Source organism: Rhinolophus ferrumequinum, chromosome 24, assembly GCF_004115265.2.
Source record: "Rhinolophus ferrumequinum isolate MPI-CBG mRhiFer1 chromosome 24, mRhiFer1_v1.p, whole genome shotgun sequence".
Taxonomy (NCBI): Eukaryota; Metazoa; Chordata; class Mammalia; order Chiroptera; family Rhinolophidae; genus Rhinolophus; species Rhinolophus ferrumequinum.
Genome location: NC_046307.1, coordinates 11455432 through 11482806, shown reverse-complemented (window position 1 = coordinate 11482806; position 27375 = coordinate 11455432). Strand labels below are relative to the sequence as shown.

Here is a 27375-nt window from a genome sequence, read left to right as displayed (position 1 = left end):
TTAGCAAGAGCAAAGGCCTAGATGCTGGAAAGAACAAGAAACCAACAAGACTGGAGGGTGGAAAGAGGGACAGACCAGACCAAGTTTCCAAATGGAAACGTGGCGCATTCCTGAGGAAGCATCCCAAGTGGAATACTGCTGGTTTACCATGAGGTAGGGCTAGGTGATCCACACCAGATTCCTGTGTGGGTGAGTGTTGGTGATACACTGATGCTTGGAAGGGCTAGGTAACCTGCTCAAGGAGCACCAGTGTCCACTGGGCACCTTTCCTGCGCCAGCTCTTGTGGATGGCTAGGAGGGTGGGTGACCCAAGGCCAGCTGGTCAGGCCAGGATTCGGCCCAGGGAGAAGGGAATGTTAGTTTACCCACTTTTCTCCTGACTTCAATATGGGAGGAGAAAACCTAGAAAACCAGGGCCTACCTGAATACCATTGATGGCAGTTACCTGGCTACACCAAGAGAAGACCTTTGGCTCCTGGGGCCATCAAGCTCACTCCCCAGACAGCTACAGGGAATGATGAACCTCCAGCACCTCAGGGACTCTGGCAGCCGATGACTCCAGGGTCCCCACTCCCCTCCCTTTCGTTCAGAGGCCTGCCCTGAATACCCAGAATGCTCTATCCTTCTCAGGCAGGGAAGATAATAGATGACGTCTTCTGAAAAGGAGGAGAACAGTGTGGGAACTAGACCAGGGCTGGACAAACTTTCTCTGTAAAGGGCCAGATAGTAGACATTTTAGACTTTACAAGTTACATTTAGTCTCTGTCACACATTGTTCTTTGTTTTCATTTGTTAATTTTGTTTTGTTTTGTTTTGTCTTGTTTTTAACAACCCTTCAAAAGGTTAAAATTATTCTTAGCTTGCAGACCTTACACTGGATCTGGCCAAGTAGGTTGTAGTTTGTTGACCTCTAAACTAGACTGCATTTCCCTGACAAAGTTCAAACTGAAGCTGCTGAAGCACTTCAAACCGAAGCTGCTGGTAAGCACCGAGTAAACATTTCTTTTCAATTTTACAAGAATCCTCTGAGGTAGGCCTTATACAACAACCCCAAGCCAACCCCTATCCCTGCCTCACCCCCATTTGCATTTTCCATATCCTCATCCTTGTTTTATAGTCAGGAAATGGAAGCTTGGAGAGGTCAAGTAACCTGCCCAAGGCTAACAAGTGACGGGAGCAAGATTTGAACCCAGGCAGTCTGATGTCTGAAACACGCCACTGTACTAGCCCCCACCAGTAACTAGAGACATGGCTTTGGACAAGCCCATTTTTCTTTCTGGGTATGGCTCCCACCTGTAAAATGAGAGGGGTGGCATAGTGTTCCCTCAGTGTGGCAAGCATATCCAATGGCAGGTGAAATGATTTTCTTGGTTCACACACAAGGCTTTAAATAATATTCATTCACATGGTGAGAAGATGATTACCCTTTCAAGTCTCTTTTAAGTCTTCCAGTGACGTCAGGGGAAAGATTCAGACTGATGTTAGCATATCCTTAACATCTGTCCTGCACACGCTACCTTCCATTTTTATAAGAGCTTTCCATTTTTACTGAATTTCAAGGCCCAGGATCTTCAGGCCCAGGATCTTCTAGAGATAACTACCTAGAATTTAGTACCACTGTTGTACGCTTATTATGGTTTTACTTGTATTGGTTTTTATGAGTCTTTTTTTCTATTTATGCAAAATGCTAGTGTTGCTGTTGTGGCAATTCTCCTGTCCATTCCTTAATAGTTGTGAGATTACTGCTGAAGCTCCTGCCGGCACATCTGTGGCCAAATTGAAGTAGGGGGTAAGGGCAGGTTTCAGCTACTTTTGTCTCCTATTACCAGGAAAGCAAAAGAATTTTACAGACATGGCAGTGATCAGAACATGTCACATGGCCACCTGTTGCAGTAAGAGAGGCTAAAAAAGTGGGTGTTTGGCTGGGCACATTGCCTCCCTAAACCACACATTGCGTTAGCAAGAAAACGGTGTCGATACCAGAGTCTGTAATCAAAGTGTTTGCCATAAGCTGGGAGGTCTTTGGAGCTTCTCCTTAATGCCTGCAAAAGACAGGCATGGAAGTCAGAACTGCAGGTGGATTTGGGGAATTTGGCAAAAAGCCAACATCTTACCTTGTTTGGCACCAAGATATCCCTCTCTCCATAGTGCAGCCAAACACCGACAATCCCTCATCATGTCTAAGGAACAGCATACAATGAGAAAAACAATATTGCCACACACTCTTACAGTAGCGGTGAGAAAATCTTAAGGGTTTGTCCGCATTGGCTACTATAGCTCCAAGTACTAAGGAAAAGAACCCCCACCTTTTCAGTCTCTAGTGTGTAAAAGATACGTTTTCTTAAATGCACACACCTCCAAATGTATACCCTAGAAACTAGATTTGAAACCTTATAAAATCTCAGTATATGTGCACCTTTCTTGCTATTTCAAAAACTACTTTTCAAATTAATGTTTTAATTCAACATGCATTCAGTGTTCCTAGCACCTTCCCACGTGCTGAGGATACAGGGGTGAACTAGACCCACAAGGACCTTGGGCCATACACCTGGAGACATAGCTGTTGGGAGAGGCAGACCAAAAACACACCAAGAAGTAGAAAAGCCAGAGGATTAAGAGCTGAACCTGGGAGTCAGACTTCAGGCTTGAATACAAATTTTGTTGCTCCTGGCTGTGTGGCTTTGGGAAAATTACTTGCCTCTTGGTGCCTCAGTTTCCCCATCTACAAAATAATGAGGACAATCCTAATACTTATCTCATAGGGTGACAGTGAGACTGCTTTCTGGCTCACAATGATAAGAAAAGCCTCATCAAAGGCTGGAAAGCTGACATACAGACAATGTTTTAAAAGGGAAAAAATGGGGATGACAAATTAGTACCCACCTCATTTGGTGGCTGTACGTATTACATGGCTTAACTCCCATAAAGTGCTTAGAATTGGGACTGGTATGTAGTAAGTGCTCGATAAATGTTAGCTGCTATCCCATTTCAAGCACTGAGCTTTTACTTGGTGTTATACAGTGCTATATAATTTCCCTAAAGATACAAAGGCATCTTCAAAGCCAGTGTTGACAGGCAGTGTTGCTGTATTCTTGTACTTACAATTGGTGTGGTGCAGTTGTTCAAAGCAATACTTGCACAAAGACACATTTGTATGAGGTAGGGTATCTGGCCCTAGGCATGAAAGATATTGTTAAGATTTGGGAATAAAGTATAATAAGACTGAGGATACACGGTTTTAGGTCAAGATGGTGGAGTAGGTAATCATGGTGCTCACCTCCTCTCAGGACCACATCAACTACAACTAAACCACAGAACAACCATCATTTAGAATTGCCTTAAGTCTAGCTAAACCGAAGCCCCACAACTATGGACATACGGAAGAAGTCACCTTAAGACTGGTAGGAGGGGCAGAGACACAGAATGGCTGATCCCACACCCACGTGGACCATTAAAAATCTGGATGGATATCTCAGCTGCAGAGGTCTCCTCTGAAGGAGTGAGGGGTCCCAACCCCACACCAGGCTTCCCAGCCAAGGGTTCCAGTGCCAGAGAGAGAAGTCCCCATAACTTCTGGCTGTGAAAACCAGTGGAAATTGTAGGCAGAATACGGACTGTGGCAGAAATTGACCTGCAGTGGGTCCCCTCTAGGGGGCTCTGGGAGCTGGCAGGCCCAATGCCCAGCTTAAGACTGGGCTGGAGCATCACTCACCTGCCTCCAAAGATGATACACCAAAAGTGTACGAGTGGCTGAGTGAGACAAGGGCAGCTACAGTCCTAGGTGCTGCTCTTAAAAGGCCCACACATGAACTTATCACTGACAGACTTACTCACTCTGAGTTCCAGCACTGGGAGAGCAGCTCAAAAGTCATCAGGGATATACATGTGGTGAGGAACTGAGTTGCCTGGCTGCAGGATGAGTGATGGTGGGGCAACTTTCTCCTGGTTGGAGGTGCTGGTGGAAGCCATTGTTTCCTTGTTGAGCCCTATCCCTCATTGCATGCAGATGCAGGCAGACGCCATATCTGATTCTCCATCAACCTGGCTAACACCATTCATCTGCTGTGCCCTAGCGATTTCCTTAGACCCCACCCCACCCAACTTTTGGGCACACTCAATCCACTTCTAGTGACTTTTCCATATAAATAACCTGTCTTGTCTCATACTGTGGACTTTTCTTAAATCTCTCCAAGGTTCACAAAATCCAAACAAGCATCATCTGGCTTTGGCATGTCCTGTACCTGAGGCTGAGCAGCCCTAAGTCTGGCACTAGCAACAGCCAACTTGGTTCATGGTTGGCCTCTCAAGGCACTGCCAAGTACTGCGCAGGTGGCAGCCATCTGCAGATTGCTTTGTGGCTCATTCCAGATGGCCCTGGGCAGGGCACAGACTGTGACTGAACTTGGCCTGCAATGGGTCCTGTTCCAGGAGGCTCTGGGTTTGGCACACCCAGTGGCCAGCTTCAGACCAAGCTGCAGCATCACTTGGCTGCCTCCAAGGATGATACACCCAAAGGGCAGACTGGGCAGGCACCAGAGCCCTGCTAATGTGAACCTTGCTCTGTAGGTCTGTAGGGTTAGCCCTTGAACCACAGCTCCTCCACTGCAGTCACGGCCAGTACTCACAACAAATCAGCTTGAGGGTCAATCCCTCCCATTGATGTGCAAAAGGCAACCAAGGCTCAACTACAACAGGAGGGCACATACAACCTTCCCAGGGGACACACCAGAGCACCTGACTCTGGTGACCAGGGAAACTGTGCCACTGAACCCCACAGCACACCTCGTACATAAGGCTACTCTACTAAGACTGGGAGACTTAGCATCCTTACCTAGAATAGAAACAAATACAGGGAGGCAGCCAAAATGGGGAGACAGAGAACCATGTCCCAAAAGAAAGTACAGAACAAATCTCCAGAAAAAGAACTAAACAAAATGGAAGCAAGCATCCTACCAGATACAGAGTTTAACACACTGGTTAGAAGGATGCTCAGTGATCTCAGGGAGAACTTCAAAAAAGAGATAGGAAACATAGAAATGGAGATAGAAAACATAAAAAAGAACCAGTCAGCAATACAGAATACAATAATCGAAATGAAGAATACCTTATAAGGAATCAAGAGTAGATTAAATGAAGTAGAGAATCAAATCAGCAATTTAGAAGATAAGGTAGCATAAAACACCCAATCAAAAGAGCAAAAAGAAAAAGTACTACAAAAAAATGAGGAGAGTTTAAGGGGTCTCTGGAACAACATCAAGCATAACAACATTTCCATCATAGGGGTACCAGAAGGAGAAGAGAGGAAGCAAGGAATTGAAAACCTATATGAAGAAATAATGACTGAAAACTTCCCTAACCTGGTGAAGGAAATAGCTATACAAGCCCAGGAAGTGCAGAGTCCCAAACAAGCTGAACTCAAAGAGGCCCACACCAAGATACATCACAATCAAAATGCCAAAGATTAAAGACAAAGAGAGAATTTTAAAAGCAGTAAGAGAAAAGCAGTTAGCTACCTGCAAGGGAGCTCCCATAAGACCATCAGCTGATTTCTCACCAGAAACTTTGCAGGCCAGAAGGGATTGGCAGGAAATATTCAAAGTGATGAAAAGCAAGGACCTATAACCAAGATTACCCTACCCAGCAAAGCTATCATTTAGAATTGAAGGACAGATAAAGAGCTTTCTAGACAAGAAAAAGTTAAAGGAGTTCCTCACCACCAAACCAGTATTACAAAGAATGTTAAAGGGACTTCTGTAAGGAAAAAATAAATAAATAAATAAATAAAATGGCAATAACTACATATCTATCAACACTTTAATGTAAATGGATTGAGTGCTCCAATCAAAAGATAGGGTGGCTGAATGGATAAGAAAATAAGTCGCTTACATATGCTGCCTACGAAAGACTCACTTCAGATCAAAAGACATACAAGTAAAGGGATAGGAAAGATATTTCATGAAAATGGAAACACACACAAAAAAGCTGTGGTAGCAATACTTACACCAGACAAAATAGACTTTAAAACAAAGTCTGTAATAAGTGTCAAAGAAGGACCCAGTAATTCCACCTCTGGATAATTAGCCAAAGAAACCCAAAACACTACTTTGTGGGGACGTGTACATCCATATGTTTATTGCAGCATTGTTTACAAAGGCCAAGATGTGGAGGCAGCCTGGGTGTCCATTGATGGATGAACGGATAAAGAGGAGGTGGTACACATACACAATGGAATATTGTTCGGCTGTGGAAGGGAATGAATTCTCGTCACCTGTGGTGGCATAGATGGACCTGGAGGGTATTGTGCTGAGTGAAGTATGTCAAACAGCGAAAGGCAGATGCAGTGTGATTTCACTTACATGTGGAATCTAAAAAACAAAATGAACAAAGAAAAAAAACAGAAACAAATTCATAGATACAGAGAACGTGGTTGCCAAATGGGAGGGGCATTGGGAATGGGTGGAAAAGGTGAAGGGATTAAGAAGTACAAATTGGTAGTTACAAAACAGCCATGGGGATGTAAAGTAAAGCATAGGGAATATAGTCAATAATATGGTAATAACTATGTATAGTGCCAGGTGGGCACTAGACTCGTCAGGGGGATCACTTCTTAAATTATATCAATGTCTAACTACTGTGCTGTACACCTGAAATTAATATAAAATAATATTGAATGTCAACTATAATTGAAAAATTAAAAAGGGGGGGCAAGATGAAGGGGAATAAGAGGTTCAAATTTCCAGATAGAAAACAAATAAGTAACGTACAGCATACTCAATACTATAATATTGAGTATTATATAGTCAATAATACTGGGGCAGCATGGTCTGGTGTCAGATGGTTGCTGGACTAATCATGGTGACCACTTCTGTAGGTATGTAAATGTTAAGTAACTGTGGTATACACCTGAAACTAATGTAACATTGTATGTTAGCTACATTTTAATAAAAATCTATTTAACAAAAAAAGATTGAGGTTGCAATGTCTAGACTCAGTTTGCAAAGACTTGGGTTGCAAAAAACACTGATAAAGAGAACCACTCAGGAAACTACACTATTTCTCATCCTCCTACCTCCTCCCCGCCATCCTCTCCCTCACCCCAGCCCCTCCTTCACTAGAACACCTGTGACTGGCTATTATATCAGCATTTCCAATAAAGTGAAAAAGGGAAAATACAGCGTTGGGCTTTCATGGAAAGTATTCAAACTCTCACAACCAGAATCTCTGCCATAAAAAAAAAAAAGAAAAAGAAAAAAAGAAAAAAACACACATAGTTTTAAGATCTTTAACTTCTCTTACAGCATCTCAGTACCCAGCTTTTTCAAAAGCATCTTTTCTGAGGAATGATATTTTGTGAGACAGTGTAACGCAGCCTTTGCCAAGTGACTCAGTTTGATATAATATATGTATAGATCTTTTTTTTTTTTTATCAATTCAAGTGGCCCAAACTTACAGAGAAAAAGTGGGCAACTGGTATCAGTTTGATGTCAGGGTTTTCCCATGTTTGCAAGGGAGCTTTAAATACCACTCGACTTGAAGACTTCTGCAGGCCAAGCTCCAGCCCCGTGTCAACATGCTCCCAACCGTGATCCTCTCTGCCCTTCTCCTCTGCACGGTGGCCAGCCAGGGGTGTTTGACCTTGGTAGGGATCAAGGACATCAAGCACCTTATCGACAACCTACAGGTAAGCTGCAGAGGGAGGTGCCAGCAGGAAAGGCAGCTATTGAAAATTTCAGTGAGTTTCTTAGGAGGATGAAAAAACACACTGCCCATTATGTGTTCTTGTCTCTCTATCTACTTTAGAAAGATCCACCTTCAAAATGCAGCTGCAGTGGCAATGTGAGTAAATGCTCTTTTAAAAACTTTTCAAACTAATTTTAATTTCCACATTTGGAATCTTCACTTTGAAATTTCTCTTTTGCAGGTGACAAATTGTTTGTGTCTGCCCATTCCTTCTGTAAGTATAGTAAAAGAATGTAATCTTATTCTTTTTAAGTTTTTAAGTAAAAACAATTGCTTTATTTGATATTTTTAAATGAACAAGTGTTACTTAATTGCGATCGTTACAGATTAGCATTTCCTTTTAAGACCAGGCTCTTCAAATGTTATATTACATACGTTTTTTTTGTATTTCGTCAGCTTTTTGCCCCTTGAGAAGTTTGAACATTTTTCATATTTAAGGAAGAGCTTTGAATGTCTTTTTAGATTAATGGTCATTAGCGAACAATTAAATCAAACTGTAACTGAGACTATAACATGATATAGCGCCTATCACATTGCTTTCTAATTCATATGCTGATAACTAAGATTGCAAAACAATGTAAATAAAATGACAACTCTTCACCTTTCCTCGGAAATAAACAATCTGTGCGCACTGCCTTCTCCCTCCCTTCCTGTCTACCTAGCTGATTTAGGGTGGCCTCCCTCTGGGAGGACAGAGTGGCTGAGGTTGGGGGAGGGGAACTGGAAATGGCTTGCAGAAGTTTGTTGCCCACTTTGGCTGAGAGCAAGCGCACCAGGAACTTTCTGGGTAAAGCGAGGAGGAAGAACTTATCCAAGGGGCTCTGCTTTGCTCTCTCTGAAGCAAAATCTGGGAAAATCTGAGCTGCTCACCCCGGCTGAGGTCAGTCATCACACCTCATCATGGTCTACCCATTAGATAAGGCAGAACCACACAATTATACCGCATCCCATCCCCTTGATTTACAGTCCATGATTTTAGCTACTGCGGAAAACACTGACTGTATTCAATGGGCATATCTCATCAGGCTGGTGCGAAAAGACTTTTTCTTCCCTGTACTTTCAAACTCACTATTTCAAGACTTGGAGCAGGGGAGCATCGTTGGAAAAGGAGACTCAGAACTGGCTGTTTACCAGGGCCCGCAGGCCTCGTGTTCCCTGCATGGAACATACTGGAATCTCCAGGGAGTGTCCCTGTAGAAAAATGGCCTCACCTTGAAATAGTGATCATTTCCTAGACTGGCAAGGGACCTGACTAAAAATAATGTCAGTTTAGGTTAGGTTGGTTAAATTAAAAGTCTCTAAAAGCATTCTTTTTGTGATTCCTTCCCCAAGCTACCTTCTGAATGTTTCTCATCATAAATCTTATCCTTTACCAGGACAACTGCACCACGCCATGCTTCCAGGAGGGTCTGTCACAGATGACAAACACCACAGTGAAAACACGTTTCCCTCTGATTTTCTACCGGGTGAAAAAAACAGTTGAAGTCTTGAAGAATAACAAGTGTCTGGTGAGATGGTTTTCATCTGTGATATGCTCTGCTTAGTTATTTCTAAGTGAATGTCAATACCAACTCCATCGGCATGAGAGCAGATTATAATGGTGTCTTTGGTAGTTCAAGGTCTGTAAGAGACTTCTAAGAACTTTAATCAGAACAATAGAACTAAAGTGCGATTTGCTCCGATAGCCCATTGTTCCCCCCTAGTTTTAAAAAACACTGATACCTATGCGGCCATTTACTTCTCTCTACCCATCGAATAATGAACGAATCTATCTGATTGTAATGAGAAGCTAAAATCTAGAAAATCGAGGCGACAGCCCACACAACCCTAATCTCCTAGTGATGCAATTTGCTAACTGAGTGGATGTTCTGGCCTGCAAGGTAAAGATTTGTTTTCGATTGGCCAAGGAGGCGTTTAAAGGAAAACGCACCTGGATCTGGGTGAAAGCTTGCTGCTTGCCCTAAATGCCCACCAGTACATTCTCTCTTCAGCATATACCCCGTCCTTGGAGGGAAGGCGCAGGGAGGGAACACTGAGCATTGGCGTCTCCACCTGAGTCCACAGACGGCAGAGAGCCCTGCACTCAGCTACTTAACTGTACATTTCTGCCATCAACAGCATGTAGTTCTAAGTGTTTAATAGATACTGTTTCATTGAGTACCTACCTTAGGGACAATTGTTAGATTTATCACCCTCACTTTATAGAGGAGAAAACTGAGGCTCGGCGAGGTTAACTAATTTGTCAAAGGCTACATATTTAATAAGTGGCAGAATTGAGATTTAAACTCTGATCTATGGGACCCCAAAGTCTGGCTCTTTGTTATTATGCTATAAAATGACCTTGAAAGGACAACCAAAAAGGATAATAACAAAATTTGTCAACTCAAATAATCCCAAGAAAAGCTCTCTTCTAATGAAGAGATTTGGTCCCCAGAGCTAGGTGTGGTGGTGGTGGTGGTGGTGTGTGTCCCCTGAAATCCTACCACAAAGACAACCACCTATGGGTCTATACAAAATGCTAGCCTTGGTTCTCCTCATGCACGTCCTTCCCCACTGCACCCCCCCACCCTTCACCAGGCTCCGGGCAGGGTGGTGCCACACAGTTTTAGTCACTCTTGTGAATTTTGTGTCTCTGTTAACTTTTATCCCCACAGTATTTTTCCTGTGAACAGCCATGCAACCAAACCACAGCAGGCAACACACTGACATTTCTGAAGAGTCTCCTGGGAACTTTCCAGAAACAAAGGATGAAAGGCAGTGTATGAAGATGAAATAGTATTTATTCTATTTATTGAATTTTAAAAGCCTCCTCCTTAAGTTGTTGCAATTTAAAAATCAAGTAAGCCACTTGAAATCAAAATCAGTTGTCATAGTTGTTTAAAATTTTTAAATTAAAAAATATGTATTTGTTTAAAATGCTGTCTTTATTTTGGAATAAATAAATATGTTAAAAAAGAGATGACAATCTGGTCTCCAGGTGCTTATTCCCACCTTGCTGTCCAGGACAAAGAAAGCTACAATCTCTGTCAAAGGGCCCAATGGCTGACGGCTCACACCTGTGCCTGGGGACAGACCAGGATGCAGTTAGGAAGGGTGTGGGGACAGGCTGGGGGTTGCTACTAGGGGAGGCTAACGACATGCCTGAGGTACCCTAGCTGGTGCTGGGGGAGGGAGGCTCAGGGCACTGCCAAGGCTTTTGGGGTCCTGAGAAACCAACCACGTACCCGAAACGGGAGAAGGCAGCAGTTTGGCGGGTCCAGGAGGTGGGAGACCAGTTGAAGACGTGGGCGTGTTCATACATAAGAGAGGAAAGTGCTGGGAGCTGAGCCAGGAGCAGGTCATGGAGCAGACCCGCTGGGGACAAAGCAGAGACACGCTGGGGTCAACACAGTCATCTAGGCACCTAAAGGCCTTCAGCTAGCACCCACCACATGCCAGGCGCAGTGTCTGGCTGGGGTGCAGAGGCTAACGGGCCATAGACCTAAGGGATCCTTGACCTTGGTTGCCTGGCTGGCATAGTGTGGCTATAGCTGTCGGTGATGCTTAATTGTATGTGTCAACTTGACCAGGCCATGGGGTGCCCAGATATTTCACTAACCATTACTTCTGGGTGTGTCTGTGAGGCTGTTTCTGGATGGGATTGCATTTGAAGTGGTGGACTGAGTGAAGCAGATGTTCTCCCCAAGGCGGGTGGGCCTCATGCAATCCCCCGAGGGCCAAAAAGCAGAGGAGGAAGAATTGGCTCTCTGCCTGACAGCTTTGAGCTGGGACATCAGTTTTCTCAAACTGGGACTTACACCATCGGTTCTCTGGTTATCAAGCTTTTGGACTTGCCACTAAAACTATGCCACCAGCTTTCCTGGGCCTCCAGCTTATAGACAGCAGATCATGGGACTTCTCAGCCTCCGTAATCACATGAGCTGATTCCTTATAATAAATGCGCTTATCATCTATCTATCCACCCATCCATCCATACACCCTGTTGGTTCTGCTTCCCTAGAAAACCCTGACTAATACACTATCCAGTTTGCTTGGATATTCGGTCCATTCCCCGCCCCACCCTGTGTGCAGCACTCCTGGTCCTGGCTTCTGTTCCACTTCTTCTAAGATGCTCTCATCTATTAACTTACCACATTTGTTTTTACTGCCTGTCTCTCCCTGCTCAAATGCCAGCTCCCTGAGGGCAGAGAACTTTGGTTTTCTCACTCTTGTATCCCAAATGCCTATCCTGAGCCTATATTGCTGTACTGGACCAGGTGCTCTATAATTATTGACCGAATGGATGAAAGGTCTTTGAGATGCAAAAGCAAAGTATAAACTGATGTGTAGGTCAGGAATGTGCTCACCTGGAGAAGGGATGGTACCTAGAACATTTGACATGTGTTCAGAAAGGTGAGGCCCCTTCAAACACCTCCAGGCAGGCCCCAAACCTGGGGTTCAAACGACCTGGCCACGTGGGGGTGGGCAGCCTGCCAACAACCACCCTGCTTGGCCTCCCTGGCTTTGTGTGATGGGTGAGGTGGAGGCAGGGTGTACGTGGGCGTCTTGGGGTTGGGGTGGTCTGACAATCAAAATGGCCCTCTCCCCTGCTATCTGAAGGCTTAGAGGTTTCGGAAGAGCTTAGAGGAGCCTAATGTGGGGAGTGTTTTCCTTGGTACCATCAAAAATAGAATCACTTCCTCTCCCTATTGGGCCAGACCATCCTTGGTTACTTTTGGTCACAATAATATGGAAAGTTTGGAGCACCCAGAGACAGAGTTCCTCAAAGGGCTTTGCTCGGCTTTTATCTTCAATCAATTACAACGTCAAACAATATCCCATGTGACCTGCACTGCAAACAGCCCTTGGCCAGAGGCGAGCTTCTCTGATAATCTAAGTAGCCCGTCCCTGGCACTGGCAGCTCCTTGAGCAAGGGGGTGGGCACAAGTTTGGCCTCCACCTGCAGCCAAGCCCCTCCCACATAGGAGAGATGGAAGAGTTTTAGCAAAGGGGCCCATGTCAGGGGAATGTTTTATTATCTTCTTGGGTACAGAACTTGTGGGTCCAAGATAATATCCAATCATAAGGTTCTTAGTCTTAGTTTGGACAGAAAGAGACAAATTTCTCAGGGATTTATCCTTAGGAACATGTATATCAGAGGACAACAAGTTGGATTTCTAAGTCAAGAGGCTTTCAGAAAGGGACCACTAGTTTACCCTTTGTCCTTCTTCAGCATGAAAGGCCACTAAGCACTTTGCAGAGGACACAGACCTTAAGACAAAGAGACAATATTCACAGTCTGCTGACCCATCTGCTTCCCGAGAGAAGTGAAAAGCATTGTGTGGCAGTGGGGGGGGGGGGTGGGTGGAGGTTGGGCACAGGTTCTCTCAGGAGATTTCCTGAGGCTGTCCCATAACAGTGCGCATGAGGATTTGCGTTCCAACCATTACTGTTTTTAGTAGGATCTCCCAGCATCTGCTGCATGACTTCTTCTCCAAGACTCAAAGTTCTGATCACTAAGTATCTTCAGGACCCGCCCTCTTCATGCACAGAGCCCTGCACAGAGACAGACACACAGTATCCAGGTGTGTCTGGCTTCCCTGGGTCCCTAGCTGGTCTGTGGATTGCCATGGACGAGGCACTGAGAAAAAGGTCTATCAAATAATAGATTTATTATTATTTATTAATATTAAGTATGTAATAAGTAAGCACTTAGTCTGTCTGTACTAAGCCTGCACCATCTCATTTAATCCCTTAATAACTGCAAGGGGTAGGTATTATTGTTTCCATTTTATAGATAAGGAAATCAAAGTTCAGAAAGGTTAAATCGTTTTCCCAAGGCCCCACAGCTGGTCAGAGTTGGAGCAGGACTCCCACCCCAGCTGTCTCTGCTCCAACCATTCTGCTCTTATTCTGTGTACATCAAATGTGTATGTTGTTTCCTCTGACTGCAGTCCGAGGGTAAAACAGATTCATAATAATATGGCCCCACACTCCCTAACCTGAAAACCCGGGGGCCAGATAGTCTTCCGCATTCAAACTGCTTAGCCTTTTAGAAAGGAAACACACAGTCCATGCGCCGTGTATTACACAACACCCACAGCAGGGCCTGGGGCAGGATTCCGTAATTAAACACATTAATATTCAGCAGCAAAACACACGAGCTGTCACATGAGGCGATCAGATTTGGCAGTCGATTGAGTCTCCACAAATCTTGGGCTTTCAGAGCTGTTTGGACTTCAGGATTGTGATGAGGGCCTGGGGAGCATTTCCCCAGCTCTGGCCCCACTTACAGAGAGGGGCTCCCTCTCCCAAGGGCTTACCTGGGACTGCGCTGGCGTCTCCAGGAGAGACACAGGCTTCTGTAGCTCCCTGGACGGCCTGCTACGTGGTGTCCCAGGTTGCAGGAGCCGGGCCTTCTTTTCTCCTCTCCTCCATCTGGGTTTTCTGAATGACTGCCCCAGGCACAGCTGTGTCATGTTATATCGTGTGGATTATAGCCTGCAGCCTCGCAGCTGCCATCTCAGTGATGATCGCCCTGCCCGGGGATCACTGCAAGGACAGATGCTGGTGGTTGGTTTCAGAACACAACCTGGGAACACAATCAGCTGCCAGAGGAGGTGGGCAGAGAGATAAGCTGGACCCACTGTCACAGATTAGTCACTCGCGTGGCTTGGTGGTTTCCCTCTGCTTTTCTGCAAAAGTCATAAAACCCACAACCCTGCCGGCAAGCTCACAGCAGGATTCTCAGGGCCTGGGTGAGGTGGGATGTAGTTATTCTCCTCCCTGTGCCAGGAGGGTTGAGATTTATCTAGAAGTCACCTTGGAGAAAGAAGACCTAACATTTACTGAGTGTTTGTTGTGGACCAGGCACTGTGCGTGGCATGTTTTGTAAAATACCTAGTGGGATCTTTACAACCACCCCATAAAATAGGTATGTAATTATTCTATATAATTATTCCCAGTGCACAGATGAGGCCCAGAGAGGTTACTCAACATGCCCGGGGTACACAGCTTACAAGGGGTAAAGCCAAGTTCCCAACTCAGGTAACTGACTCCAGAGCCACACTCTTAAATGGGACCAACAGGGGGGTGGGTGGCAGCTCTCAACACAGCCAGCTGCCTTGTCCAGGTTGCCAGGTCCCAGGCAGAGTTATTTCCAGGAGAGTCCAGACCAGGGTCCACTGCCACTGGCCAAAGCCATGGCCAGGTGCTGCAGACCTTCAAGTCCATCAGTCCACCTGCATCTGTCTCTCTATCTTCCCATCCATCCAATTTGAAGCAGGAAGATATTGTAAAGGCTCAACCCTGCAATCTTTTTCCTAACCAGCTCCCCTCATCCACCCCAGACCAAGACCTGTCTTCCTCTGGAAAGTGAGCCCTCAGCAGAAATGCAAAGACCATTCAACCGTTTAAAGTGTACCATTAAAATATCGAATGTCAACTGTAAGTAAAAAAAATACCGCATTTTGCCGTGTATAATGTGCACTTTTTTGGCCCAAATTTGTGAGGGGAAAAATAAGGATGTGTATTATACATGGGTAGCACTAATTCCACATCTATGTAAATGTTTTTAATTCTTTTATTTATGCTTATGAGTTAAAACTGTAACTCTAGAAATCAATAACGATAACCGTATGCAAAATAATACCCTGGAATACGATAATCGGTTTTGTTGAACTTACGAGGAACTTGTAATGACGAAGAGTTCTGGGCCTTCTACGATGAGTATATATCGTAAATTTGTTACCGGAACATAGTATTTCTTGTATCTTGTATCTGTTCTTGTGTTTTGTAATTATTTGTCACATAAAATTTCTTGTACCATAATATGTTAAAAAATAAATGCTAAAATACCTTTATAATACAAAAAACAAGTACCTAAATGTAAAGAAATAAAAATTTGAATTAAAAAATTAAAACGAAAGATCTTTCCCCTGAAAGTTTGGGCTCAAAACATGGGTGAACATTACACATGGAAAAATACGGTAATTAATTTAAAAAATAGTGTACAACTCACTGGTTTTCAGTATGTTCACAGGGCTGTGCAACCATCACCACAATTTAATTTGAGAACATTTTCATCACCCCCAAAAGAAACCCTGTACACATTAGCAGCCCCTCCCTAGCCTCCCTTCCCCCAACCTAATTAACTAAAAAATCTACTTTCTGTCTCTATAAACTTTCCTCTTCTGGATTTTTCCTATAAATAGAATTATATGAGGTAATGTATTTTTCTGTGTGACTGGCTTCTTTCACTTAGCATGGCGCTTTGAAACTTCATTCACATTGTAGCAGGTACCAGTACTTCATTTCTTTTTATTGCCAAATAATATTCCATTTTATAGATATACTGCCTTTTATTTATCCATTCATCCATTGATAGACATGTGGGTTGATGCCACTTTTTGGCCATTACAAATAATCCTTCTACGAACATTCATGTACGGGTTTTTGTGAGGATATATTTTCTCATTTCTCTGCAGTACGCATCTAGAAGTGGAGTTGCTGGACCAGGTGGTAATTCTATCTTAACTTTGGAGGACCTGTCAAACTGTGTTCCAAAGTGGCTGCACCATTTTACATTCCAGTGTACGCGGCTTTCAATTTGTCCGTATCCTCATCAACACTTGTTATTATCTGCTTTTTTCATGGTAGCTGTCCCAGGGGATGGTATCTCATTGCGCCTTTGATTTTCCTTTCCCTAATAATTAGTGATGCATCTTTTCATGTGCTCATTGTCCACTTGTATATCTTTAGAGAAATGTCTAATCAAATACTTCGACCATTTTTAAATTGGGCTATTTGTATTTCGATAGCTAAGTTGTAAGAGTTCTTTATGTATCTTGGATATAAGTCCCTCCTCTGACAGGATTTGCAAATATTTTCTACCATTTTGTGTTGTCTTCTTATTTTATTGATGACATCATTTGTAGCACAAAAGTTTTTAATTGCAGTCCAATTTATCTATATTTTATTTTGTCACTTATGCTTTTGGTATTCTAGCTAAAAAGTATTTTGCCAAACCCAAGGTCGCAAAAAGTGATTCCATAGCCCCTTCTATGAGTTTTATATTTTTATCTCTTACATATAGGTCTCTGATCCATTCTGAGTCAATATTTATAGATGGTGTGAGGTAAGGTTCCAACTTCATTCTTTTGGCATAAAGATGTCCAGGTGTCCCAACACCATTGTTTGAAAAGACAAGAATCTCCATTGAATTGTCTCGTTGAAAATCAGTTGCCCACAAATGGAAGGGTTTATTTCTGGACTCTCAGTTTTATTCCATTGATCTTTATGATCCTCCATTGGTCGACCTTATGCCACCACCACACTGTCTCGATTCCTGTAGCCTTGTAATAGGAAAGTGTGTGTCCTCCAACTTTACTCTTCGTTATTAAGATTATCTGGGCTATTCTGTGTCCTTCGCTTTTCCATTTTGAATTTTAGGATTAGTTTGCCAGTTTCTTCCAGAATAGAGGGCAGGGAGAAGCCAGCTGGTATTTTGAGAGGGATTTAATTAAATCTGTAGATCAATTTAGGAAGTGTTTCTGTTTTAACTATATTTCGTCTTTTGACCCATGACATAGAAAGAATATTTTTCCATTTCTTTAGGTCTTTTGAAATTTCTTTCAACAAAGTTTTGTAGTTTCCAATGTGTAAGGCTTACACTTCTTTTGTTAAAATATGCCTAAATAGTTCATGTTTAAATGCGATTGTGAATAAAATTGTTTTCTTAATTTCATTTTTGGAATGTGCATTGCTAGGGTATAGAAATACAATTGATTTTTGTTTGTTGGTCTTGTATCCTGAAACTTTGCTGAACTTGTTTATTGGTCCTAATAGTGTTTGAAATGGATTCCTTAGGATTTTCTGTATACAAGATCATATCATCAGAAGGGCCACACCCAAGCATGTGTGTCAGATCTTCACTTACACGTCCAAAGGCCTAGGAGCCAGGCATCTGATGCTCTCAAGGTTTCACCTGCAGAGACAAGGCCCAGGGAACACTGCTGCAACCACTCCGTGTTGTCCCCTGAAAGATGCAAACAACCCAGATCTCACAGAAGGGGAAGGCAGGCTGAAACCAGAAACAAGAAAAAACATCACACAGTGACTGCCCCCAATCCAGCCCCCACCGCCTTCCTCTAACCCCTATTTTTTTCACCTTACAGTTTACAAAACCACTTTTACACTTGATTCTTACTAAAGCCCTGGAAGGTAAGTAAGGGAGACCAGGTGTGGCCATTTTGCAGATGAGGAAACTGAATCCCAGAAGGGGCAAAAGCTTGCCAAGGTCACACAAGTAGCTGATGACCCACCTGGGACTGGAATGCAAGGCAATGGTCTCCCTAGCCTGAGGTTCGTTTCATCACAGAGAAGGAAAAGGACAACAACAAGGGAGGCAGGACGCCCAGAAAAGAGCAGTGTCACAGGGCCCAGATGCTCTTACACTGAGCCCAAAGGCACAAGCTACCAGAAACTGACACCTGCAGAGAGGATTTAGTTGACCTCTGCTGCCACCAAGTGGTGATTCTGCAGCTTACCAGCCAAGTGAGCCTTTGGGTGAGAGATTTTTTTGGAAAGCGGCGGTTCTCAAAGGACCCGCCCCCCACAACCGCCCCGCCCTGGGTCAAAAACTATTTTCATATAACGCTAGAATGTTTTCTGTCCTTTCCACTGTCATGTTCTCATGACTGTACAGTGGAGTTTTTTAGAGGTCACACAGCAAGTAATATCACAACAGAGTGAAAGAAGCAAATACGGATGGGAATCCACCTGTCCTCTGTTTAAGCCAGACATTAGGGAGATTTGCAAAACTGTAAAACAGTGCAACTCTTTCATTATTTATTTTTGTTCGGAAGGAATAGTTATTTTCATAAAAATGTGTTATTATATTTCACATGTAATGGGTTTATTATACTTTAAACAAATATTTTTTAAATTCTCAATTTTAATTTCTGGTAAGTGCTACAATCTACATAAACAAAAGTTCTTCGCGGTCCTCCATAATTTTAAAGGGGGAAAGGGACTGCCGTTAAGAACCGCTGCTGTAGAGTAACAGTTGTTATTATCCTTTTCGCCAACAGAAATGTTCCCTGTTCGCCAGGGTGTTCAGGCGACAGCAAAGCAGAGGCAGGAAAGCCTTGGAGGATAGTGAGACAGGACCTGGTCCGCGGGGTTTGTTGGATCACTCAGTCATTCCTTCGACAAACGTTCGAATGCACACTATGTGCCTGGCATTGATTGGGATGGGGAAAGGTGGTTGGAGCACAGGGGACCTAAATCAGAGCAGTGAGAGGTGAGTCTGGAAGAGCAGCTCCGATGGGAGTTATGGAAGACCTTCAACGGTGGCTTGAGACTTCTGACACACCTCTCCCAACAACGTTCTCTTCTTTACAGTATGAAGTGATATTCCTCGGCTTGGACAGCAGGGGGCAATGTAGACTCAGGAGGGTTATCAAATGGAATTGGCAGTCCAAGCTCTCAGCAGGAGCTCCGGTAGATTGGAGCCTCAGTTCCCCTATCTGTAAACTTGGTCAGCAATGCTTCTCTCGGCTTACTGTCTCCTACCATGGAGAGGATCATAAAATGATCAAGAGAACCCAGGAGGGATTATGACTACTGAAGAAAATTGTTGGATCTCAGCCTCATCAGGGGTGTCCAGCTGCAGACCTCAGCGGGCCTATGTGAATACACTACCACTTCCAAACAAACTGGGCAACCAGAACAAGCACCAGGAAATGGTCCAGTTGAGGCAAACTTAAGAAACACACTGTAGGACGTGTTAAAGACCTCAGGTTCAAGTTCATCCGGGAATGGATTAGATGCCAGTGAACATGTCTCCACCAGTGTCCGCAGTGCCTTCCCAGGACCAGTGAGGCTGGGTGGGCATGCAGACCCACGTCTCCTGTCAACAGAACCATCTCTAATACGGCTGAATGGCAGTAGCACTGGAGCCCCTCGAGGCCGTCCCCGACACCGAAGACAGCATCTGCCTAGAGTAGGTGCTCAGCAAATGTTTGATGACTGAAGGAATGAATGAAGGCCCCACTGCCAGAGAGATGGGGAATTTAGACTGCAGCCTGTGGAGGTTCCCGGGGGACTTCGCAGTGGAGGCGCAGTGAGGCGGGGAGACCAGGAGAAATACTGAGGGTTTATTTCATTTCAAGGAGGGAACCCCTTGTTACAGAGGAGACTGAACGTTTTCAACTTCTCTGTGCCCGAGCAATGCTGTGTCTTTGTGCTGGGTCTGTCAGGGCAGGGGATTTTTCAGACATACTCTGTATTGTTCAAGGGGGGCGGGGTACGAGGGAGTGGAGAAATCAAGGGAGACTCTTCCTTGGAGGACAACAGAAGAAAAAAAGGAATCTAAGGATATTTCCCCCCCACTGGGATTTAAGCCAGGAATGGTAAATCGATTCATCTGTATGTCACTTCTGACTGGCTGGTGGTAGCTATTCAGGCCACTGTGTTGAGAGGGATTCTGAAGCTGCTCATGAGGAGAGGGCTCTGTGATCAGTTAGGGATGCCTGTGACGGGCACAGAAGTGGGAGTGGCCTCAGGGACACACGCCACAGAACAGCAGGAGAGCAATGGTCTCCCCACACGGTTCTGGTGAGAAATAAAATTTAGAATCATGACATCATTCTAGAGAATAGACTGTGACCAAAGTATTTTAATTTGTTTTATTTTCTTCTCCATTGAAAAACAAGGCCCAGACAGCGCCCACCCCACCCACACTCAGTGCCCACCTCTGAGAAGCTCACTTAGTACGTGCGGCTGGCAGGGCAGGGGAGTGCCTGCAGGACCTCCTCTGCCTCCACTGGCCTTTCACCCTCTGTGCCCTCCCTGCTCACCGGGCCCACAGCCGGGAACAAGGAAGTGACACTGCCATCCTTAGTTTCTCTTCTCACTTGCATGGAGTGGGCTCCTCTCTGGGCTGGTGATATCGACAGGGGTCTAAACAGAGGGAAGGATGAGGGCGGCTGGTGTCTCTTGGAAGCCAGGCAGAAGCATCTGACACAGAAATGACCTGAAGCTGTTCTCCATGTTTTTATTTGGAAACTTAAGAGACAACTGCAGTTCCTTGGTGATTTCCCAGTGAGCTGCCAGTGGTCGTGGTGGCAGGGTCTGCTTTGCCCCACTTTTTCCCAGGCACCAGTGCAGATCTGAACGGGACGGTGACCTATCAGTGGTCCCTCCAAGGCGGCAGCTCAGTGACTCCAGCTGGGAGGTGAGGAGCAGGATGCTTACAATGGAGAAGGAAGGGACTCTGAGGTCAGCAGGTTCTGGAGACACGGCTGTCAGCAGCAACCTGTAGCGGAGTGAGACCCTGGTTAGGTGACACCCTGGCCAGGTGACGCTGGCCCTGAGGACAAAGGAGGAAAGATAAGACTTTCATCTAAAAAGGGGTTATCAGTCAGCAAGACCCAGGAGTCAAACAACCCATTTGTAACTGTGTTTGTGAAGCAACAACTGGCAAAATATCACCGTGAGACAGACCGGTGAAAGGCTATGAGGTTGTCTGGGTGATTTGCAAATGTTCAAAAAAAGATATCACAAGAGGGAGACTATATCTCCTTTCCTTGAAAATAAATTTTTCCTGAAATTGAAAGTAGGCCATTGACGTTTGGAGCATGAAAGCCATGACAGGGGGCCGACCAGCATTACTCCAGGAAGGTTCTGGAGGCAGGGGATCTTGGTGGACAGGTAGGAATGGTACAGTTGGAGTCACGGGCCTCAGACAAGCGCCAGAGCTGACCACTGACCAGTGGTTGGGACCTGTCTTCTCTCACCAAAGGTCATCATCTTCGTATTTTCTGATTCTGGTTCCTCCATATGAACAGATAAACTAACCACATAACAAAACAACAACCTCATGCAGTGTTTCCTTGGTTACAAATGGTCCTTGGGTGACTCATGTATTGACCTGGGAGAGAAATAACTGAACAGATGAGTGAAAAGGAAGTGTTCTTCTGAGGACGTCGTGGGGGTTGGTAGGAGCTCTGTCTCTGGTTGTTGGAAGGAGGCTGCAGCTGCTGGAGCTGGACTCTATCTTCTGCAGGAACTTGGAAACAATTCGACATCATTCCCACCTCCTGTACCCAGGGACTCTTGAGATAGTCACCATCCTCTACTTCTTAGGACCTGCAGGCTCCCTAGTCCTCTAACACATATCATCTCACTGTCTTCAGTCTAGACTATGAGGGAGGCACGGGTTTCCATGTCGTCAAAGAGTGGACGTCACCGCTACCTGGATGGAGCATGACCTGCCTGAGATCTCAGAGCCACCTGGCAAGTTCAAATCCAGGACTTGTTAGAGAGCCTTGGTGTTCTTAGGTTAGAGCAGGAAGTTGAACTTCTTGGGTGAGGCTTGCTCAAGATGAGGCTCTAAAGAATCACTGGGAACCCCCTATTCCAGCTGGGGGGCACCAGCCTCCTCCCCACACAACAGAGGAAAGGCAGACAGATATCTGTGCCTCTTGTACTTTCAGAGCACTTTCAAAAGAAAAGCTTCCAGTTGGGGTGGTCGCTGCCCTGAACGGCCAAATCCAGAACAATCAGGATTTGGCTTGCTGGAAACGTCTTCCGTCCTCCTGAAGTAGCCAATCACCAGGGTGGTCACAAGTGGCAGGGTACTCGGGCAAGCATCCAGCCACTCTGGGCTGTGCCAGGTCTTGGCAGTAAAACCACCTTGCAGCTGAAGATTTAAGGACATGGAAAAATGCTCCTGGACTATTAAAGGGGAAGAGCAGATTATAAAACATTGCGTAAAGTAGGATCCCATTTGGGGGGTACTCATAAAAAACACTTGGAAGAATAATAGCAAAGTCTTGGGATTATAGGTATTTTTATATTGTTCTTTCAGTTTATTGGTAATTTCTATTTTTCTACCATAAAAAATGCGTTGATTTTATGATGTCACTTTCACCTCTGTATGGCCTGTGCCTCTCACGGAGCCCGGTGAGGCAGGGGTGAGGGTGGCAAATATCTGAGCATGTTTTTAAGAACTGGGCAACTTCTCTTCCCTGCCCTGGGCATAACCCCAATACAGTAACTTGTCACCTAAGATGTTTAATTATGCAAAGTGCATTGCTACCCTTTTCCTTTTATAAGAGAGGGCAAAAAGCCAGGAAAGCTGTGAATGTGGGTGCTTTAGTAAAAAGCTGAAAGCATTTGATTTAAAGCCAGCATCTAGGGCTTGTCCTGGGTTCACTCTAGTCAGCGTGACCACCCTTTCCCTGGCTCCAGGGTCTGGCCCATCCAGGCATCCTAGCAGAGTTCAGCTGCCCGGGGAAAGGGGGGCGGGAGGTTTGCTAGACCTTCTTGACAAAGACCATCTTTCCTGAGAGAATTTGCAGTCACCACAACCAAAGCAAAACGATTTCTCGGTGACTAGAAAATTCAGTGACTCACCCCACTTTGTCTTCTGAGCTTTGCAAGTGACCTGTTTGGGGCCAGAGAAGGAGAAACAAGAGAGGAAAAGACGAGGAAGAACTGAGGGGATATTGGAGGGTGATCATCCAGCCATTCAACTGCGTTTCCAAGTGGCCATTTGTGTGCCAAGCTCTGTGAGAGGCACAAGCCATACAGAGGTGAAGTAATAGTCGCAGCTCTCTGGGGACATTCTCGCCGGCTGGGCAATGAGGAAAATCGTTATGATGCAGAGGGATGTGGCAGAGATTGAGCAGGGGCTGCGGGAGGGAGCCTACAGCAGGCACAACTCCTCCTGGCTGAGGCATCAGGGCGAGCTTCCTGGAGGAGGAGGCTTCTAGATCAAGGCCTGGATGACAAAGAGGAGTTGATGAAACCAAGAACAAGGGGGCAGGTGTGAGAAGAGGGTGTCGGTCAGGGACAGCATGTGAGAAGATCCAGAGATGAGAGTGAGGATGGTACGTGTGTTTAGGAGCGGGGTGAAGACACGGCAAATAAGGACTGATGCTTCACCGAGAGGGCTATGGGGGGGGCATTGAGGGCATCTGAGCAAGGGACTCTCTTGCTCAGATTTCTGTTCTTAGATCCCAGAGGCTGCAGTGATCTTTCTGCAGAGAAAAGGGGAGAAGGGGAGGGAGAGGATAGGCTCAGAGGCTGTCCCCCATGGCTTGGGAAGCCCTTTGGTGGCTCTCAGAATCCGGCTCTGAGTTCAGTAGGGAGGTGGAGAGATTGTGTCCGTGTGACAGGCTTTGTTTTGAGTCCTCACTTCTGAGCCTGGGTCACTAAATGTGTACAGTGAAACTACACTTCTCTCCAAGGGCCGTCAGAGCTGCTGAATGACAAACAGGTAGGTGAGCTCGCTGGAAACAGGTAAGTTCTGTGCGGATCTCAGTTACTGAGCCCTCGGCTCACCGCCGGTCACAGGTGGGCATTGGAGAAGGGCTTTTTGATGACGAGAGAGTGGCAATCCTAGCCCTAGGATTAACCAAGATTCGATAGGAAATGAATGACAGAGGGACATTTTCATGGCAAAGAAGAGAGTGTCAAGATCCAGGCGGCACACCTGGCTGCGCAGGAAGCACACTGACCTGGCACTCAGGGGCTGGTCACGGCGTGGCTCCCTCGGATGGCCTGCAGCGAGAGCTCGTAGCCCAGGAACATGGCCGCGCTCATGGGGAAACCCCGCACAGCGTTCACAGTGATGCCTCTGAAAAACACCTTTGGCAGGAGGTGACGTTATCACAGGGGACTGATCTACACCCTCTGCAGGGCCACCACTGAGGGGCAGAGAGAGGGCGGGCGGTGCTGCCCACTCAGGCCCCCTGTCCCAGGCTGCAGCCCACAGAGCCCAAAGGACCACCTGAGACGGTGGAGACCTCAGGTGGAGTGGAGACCACCTGAGATGCCCCAGCCACACCCATGACCTGACCCGGGTCACATCTGATGGCACTTTGCCTCCCAGATCCTGGTCAACATGCACTAAATACTGTGGGCCAGCTGTTGAGTCCTGCAAACACCTCTATGCTTGCTTAGTCGCTGCTCTCTCTTGTGACTACACATATACATGCACACATGTGTGTGCCTGCACACACACGATTCCAGGGAATCCAGGAGGCAGAGCTCTCCGCCCCACTCGCTTTGCAATGGTAGACAGAGCCCCCAGCCATGACGGATGCTGTGGCAGGTGCTCCCTAGGACACCCCAAAGGGGTCGGCTGGGGGAGAGCTCAGGCTGTGCTGAAGATCGCAGACACGGAGTCGAGGCACAGCTTTGCCATGCAGTAGCTGCGTTACTTGGGCCAGTGGCAACCTCTGGCATCTCAATTTCCCCAACTGTACAATGGGGGCAATAATACTATTGACCTGATGCAGCTATTGAGGGAATAAATGAGGTGATGTTTTTAAGCACTTCCACGGTGCCTGCCAAGCAGGAAGCGCTCGCTAACTGCTGACCGTCACGGCACCGTCCTGACGACCAACGCATCAGAGCAGCCCTCAACCCCGGTCATCGGTGTGCGTGCCCAGGAGTAGTGGTCTGTCTTGTGAGCTGCTAAACTCAGCTTTTAATACAAAAAGACTGTCTTTGTCCTCCATCACTAGGGAACGTAAGATGCTTCCCTTCCTGAACCGCCCTGCCCGATCCTGGGTAGACACTGTGATATCGTGTCAATGCGATGTAGTTCCAGCCCTCGGGAAGTTTATCACCTACTCGAGGAGCTAAGCCCCATTCAGGAATAACCACAACATCACCTAGAATGTGATGAGAACAGATAGGGGCTTTGGTGAGGGGTGGGGTGCGGGGGGGGGGAGCTGTCCTCCAATGTCCTCTCTGGGAAGAGACAACACATCTAAAGGCAAGTGCCTAACCAAGCATAAGTGGCCTGAGACCTGTCACGCGTGAGAACCAGACCCATTAACTGACTCCTGGATAATTTAGTAAGCTTATGAAATAGAACTGGTACTGTGATTTTAAGAAAGCAGAAATCCAACCCTTTGCATTTCCCCGGTTTCCTTGGTAGTCAGGGTAGGTGGAGGCCACTGTCATTGGCCAGGACATCAGGTGGCCTTCCTTCAGGAGACGTGCCTGCATCTAGACGCTCTGTGGCAGCCTGGGAGATGAAGCTTTATCAGGAAGGGGAAAGAAGGGCTCTGTGGACCTGGGGGGATGCCTCAGCCCTGGGGAAGGGATATGATGGACCAGGATCCCAGAGGTGAGCAATGGCTTCACCAAACCCTGGAGCAATTCAGGTAGGGGGCAAGGCAGACCCTTGTAACCTTAGCACTCCTGTCTCATGTCTAATCTTTCTGGAATTCCACCGGCTCACCCAGAACGACTGAGGAACAGCAAGGAACTGGGTTAGGCTCCAAGAGGAAAATTCCACGCTAGATACCCACAGAGGCTCCCCGTGGATCCAGGCTTGGCTCTGCAAGGTGAGGAGAGCCAGGTGGGACCCAGCATGGAGTGTGAACTTCCTTGAGCTGTGGGCCACTTTAGACCGAGATGTGACCCCCTCTCCACTAGCTGTGGCTACTCTACTGTGAGGCCCAAAGGTGGCAAACAAAGCATAGGCCTCTGGCTTTTACCACGAGCTTTCAGAAAACAAAAAAGCTAAACCGAGTCTCCCCTCGTGAAGCCTCAATGGCTCCCTACTGCCCAAGTTCAAGTCCACACCTTCCTTGGCCCGTCAGGACCGACATCCTCTGTTCCTATACTTTCTCGGGGCTGCCTCTTACACCCGACACTCTGGGCAGGTGAACACCCTGTCATTCCTCCTGAGAGACCAACTCTTTCCCCTCACTGGCCCTCTCCTGGCACGCTCCCCAGACCTGGCTGTACCTTCTAGTAGTCCTGCCAGGGCCACCCCAGTTGGATTATGGCCCGTTGCCTTCTGTGCACTCCATATTTCTGCCATCACACCACTTCTCACACCATCTTCCAATTGCCCGAGGCTTGTGCATCCTCTCATTAATAATAATCCCAGTAAGGGTAGTGAGAGCAAGGCTGCGTGTGTAGCTTACCTCTGAATCCCCAGCATCTGCACTGTGCTTGGCCTAGAGGACCTCCAAAAATCTTAATAAATGAATCGATGGATGGATGGATAAATAAGCGAATGAATGAATGAATGAATGAATGAATGAATGAATGAATGATGAATTCCTTGGTGCAGAAAAGAATGGTCTCTGAGCTTAAAGAGCCCTGGTGGTGGCTGTGTGATAAAGGGGTATTCCTGGAGTGCAGGGAGGGTTCCAGACCCGCAAATGGCAGAACCAAACAGCAACCACCCCTGGTGCCTCAGGAAGCTTCTCTACTACAAATGTTCCTCCCCATCTCTCCGTAGAGTCATCTAATCCCATCCCACTCTCATAAAGCCCTTCACACCAGTCCCCTCTGTGGAGCTAATAGACACCAGGTCACTCCTCCAGCCTCCTTATTTCCAATGATAATTCTCCAAGGATGAGCCACAGCCCAGTGGCCCAAGCCGCCCCTCACAGCAAGCAGAGAATGGATCCAAAACGACCAGGCCTTTCTTCTGTTATGACTTGGGAATGCCCTGCAAGTCCATGGATGTCTAATTCCCACTATCATGAAGGCTACTTTATGGGTAATCGTTAAGTGAGTTACAAAGGGCTCCTAAACATGGGCATTATTTTACTCCTTTCCAATTCTTTATTACCACTGAGTTCTTCTTCCCTGGGAAAGTGGCAACAAGTTGGCACA

The 27375-nt window shown here is 46.1% G+C and overlaps 2 protein-coding genes across 12 annotated transcripts in view; one reads left to right on the top strand and one right to left on the bottom strand.

The window, feature by feature from the left end:
• Positions 1–7570: 7570 nt before the first annotated feature.
• IL9 (interleukin 9) lies at positions 7571–10505 on the top strand. The gene is made up of 5 exons (XM_033097002.1): positions 7571–7681; positions 7801–7836; positions 7922–7954; positions 9117–9248; positions 10395–10505. Exons 1-5 carry the CDS (start codon positions 7571–7573, stop codon positions 10503–10505), a joined length of 423 nt encoding a protein of 140 aa, XP_032952893.1.
• A 9887-nt stretch (positions 10506–20392) lies between these two features.
• Positions 20393–27375, bottom strand: part of SLC25A48 (solute carrier family 25 member 48) — a 38296-nt gene continuing 31313 nt past the window's right edge. For 4 of the 11 annotated variants that reach the window (XM_033096711.1, XM_033096718.1, XM_033096717.1 and 1 more), the window contains 2 exons: positions 24246–24375; positions 20393–21037 (listed from right to left, as the gene is read on the bottom strand). In XM_033096711.1, coding sequence (XP_032952602.1) covers positions 20683–21037; positions 24246–24375 — 485 coding nt within the window. In that variant the 3' untranslated portion in view covers positions 20393–20682. Of the gene's footprint in view, positions 22459–22478; positions 23171–24245; positions 24376–27375 lie in introns of those variants that run through there. The other 7 variants (XM_033096713.1, XM_033096712.1, XM_033096721.1 and 4 more) reach the window with 7 other exon arrangements.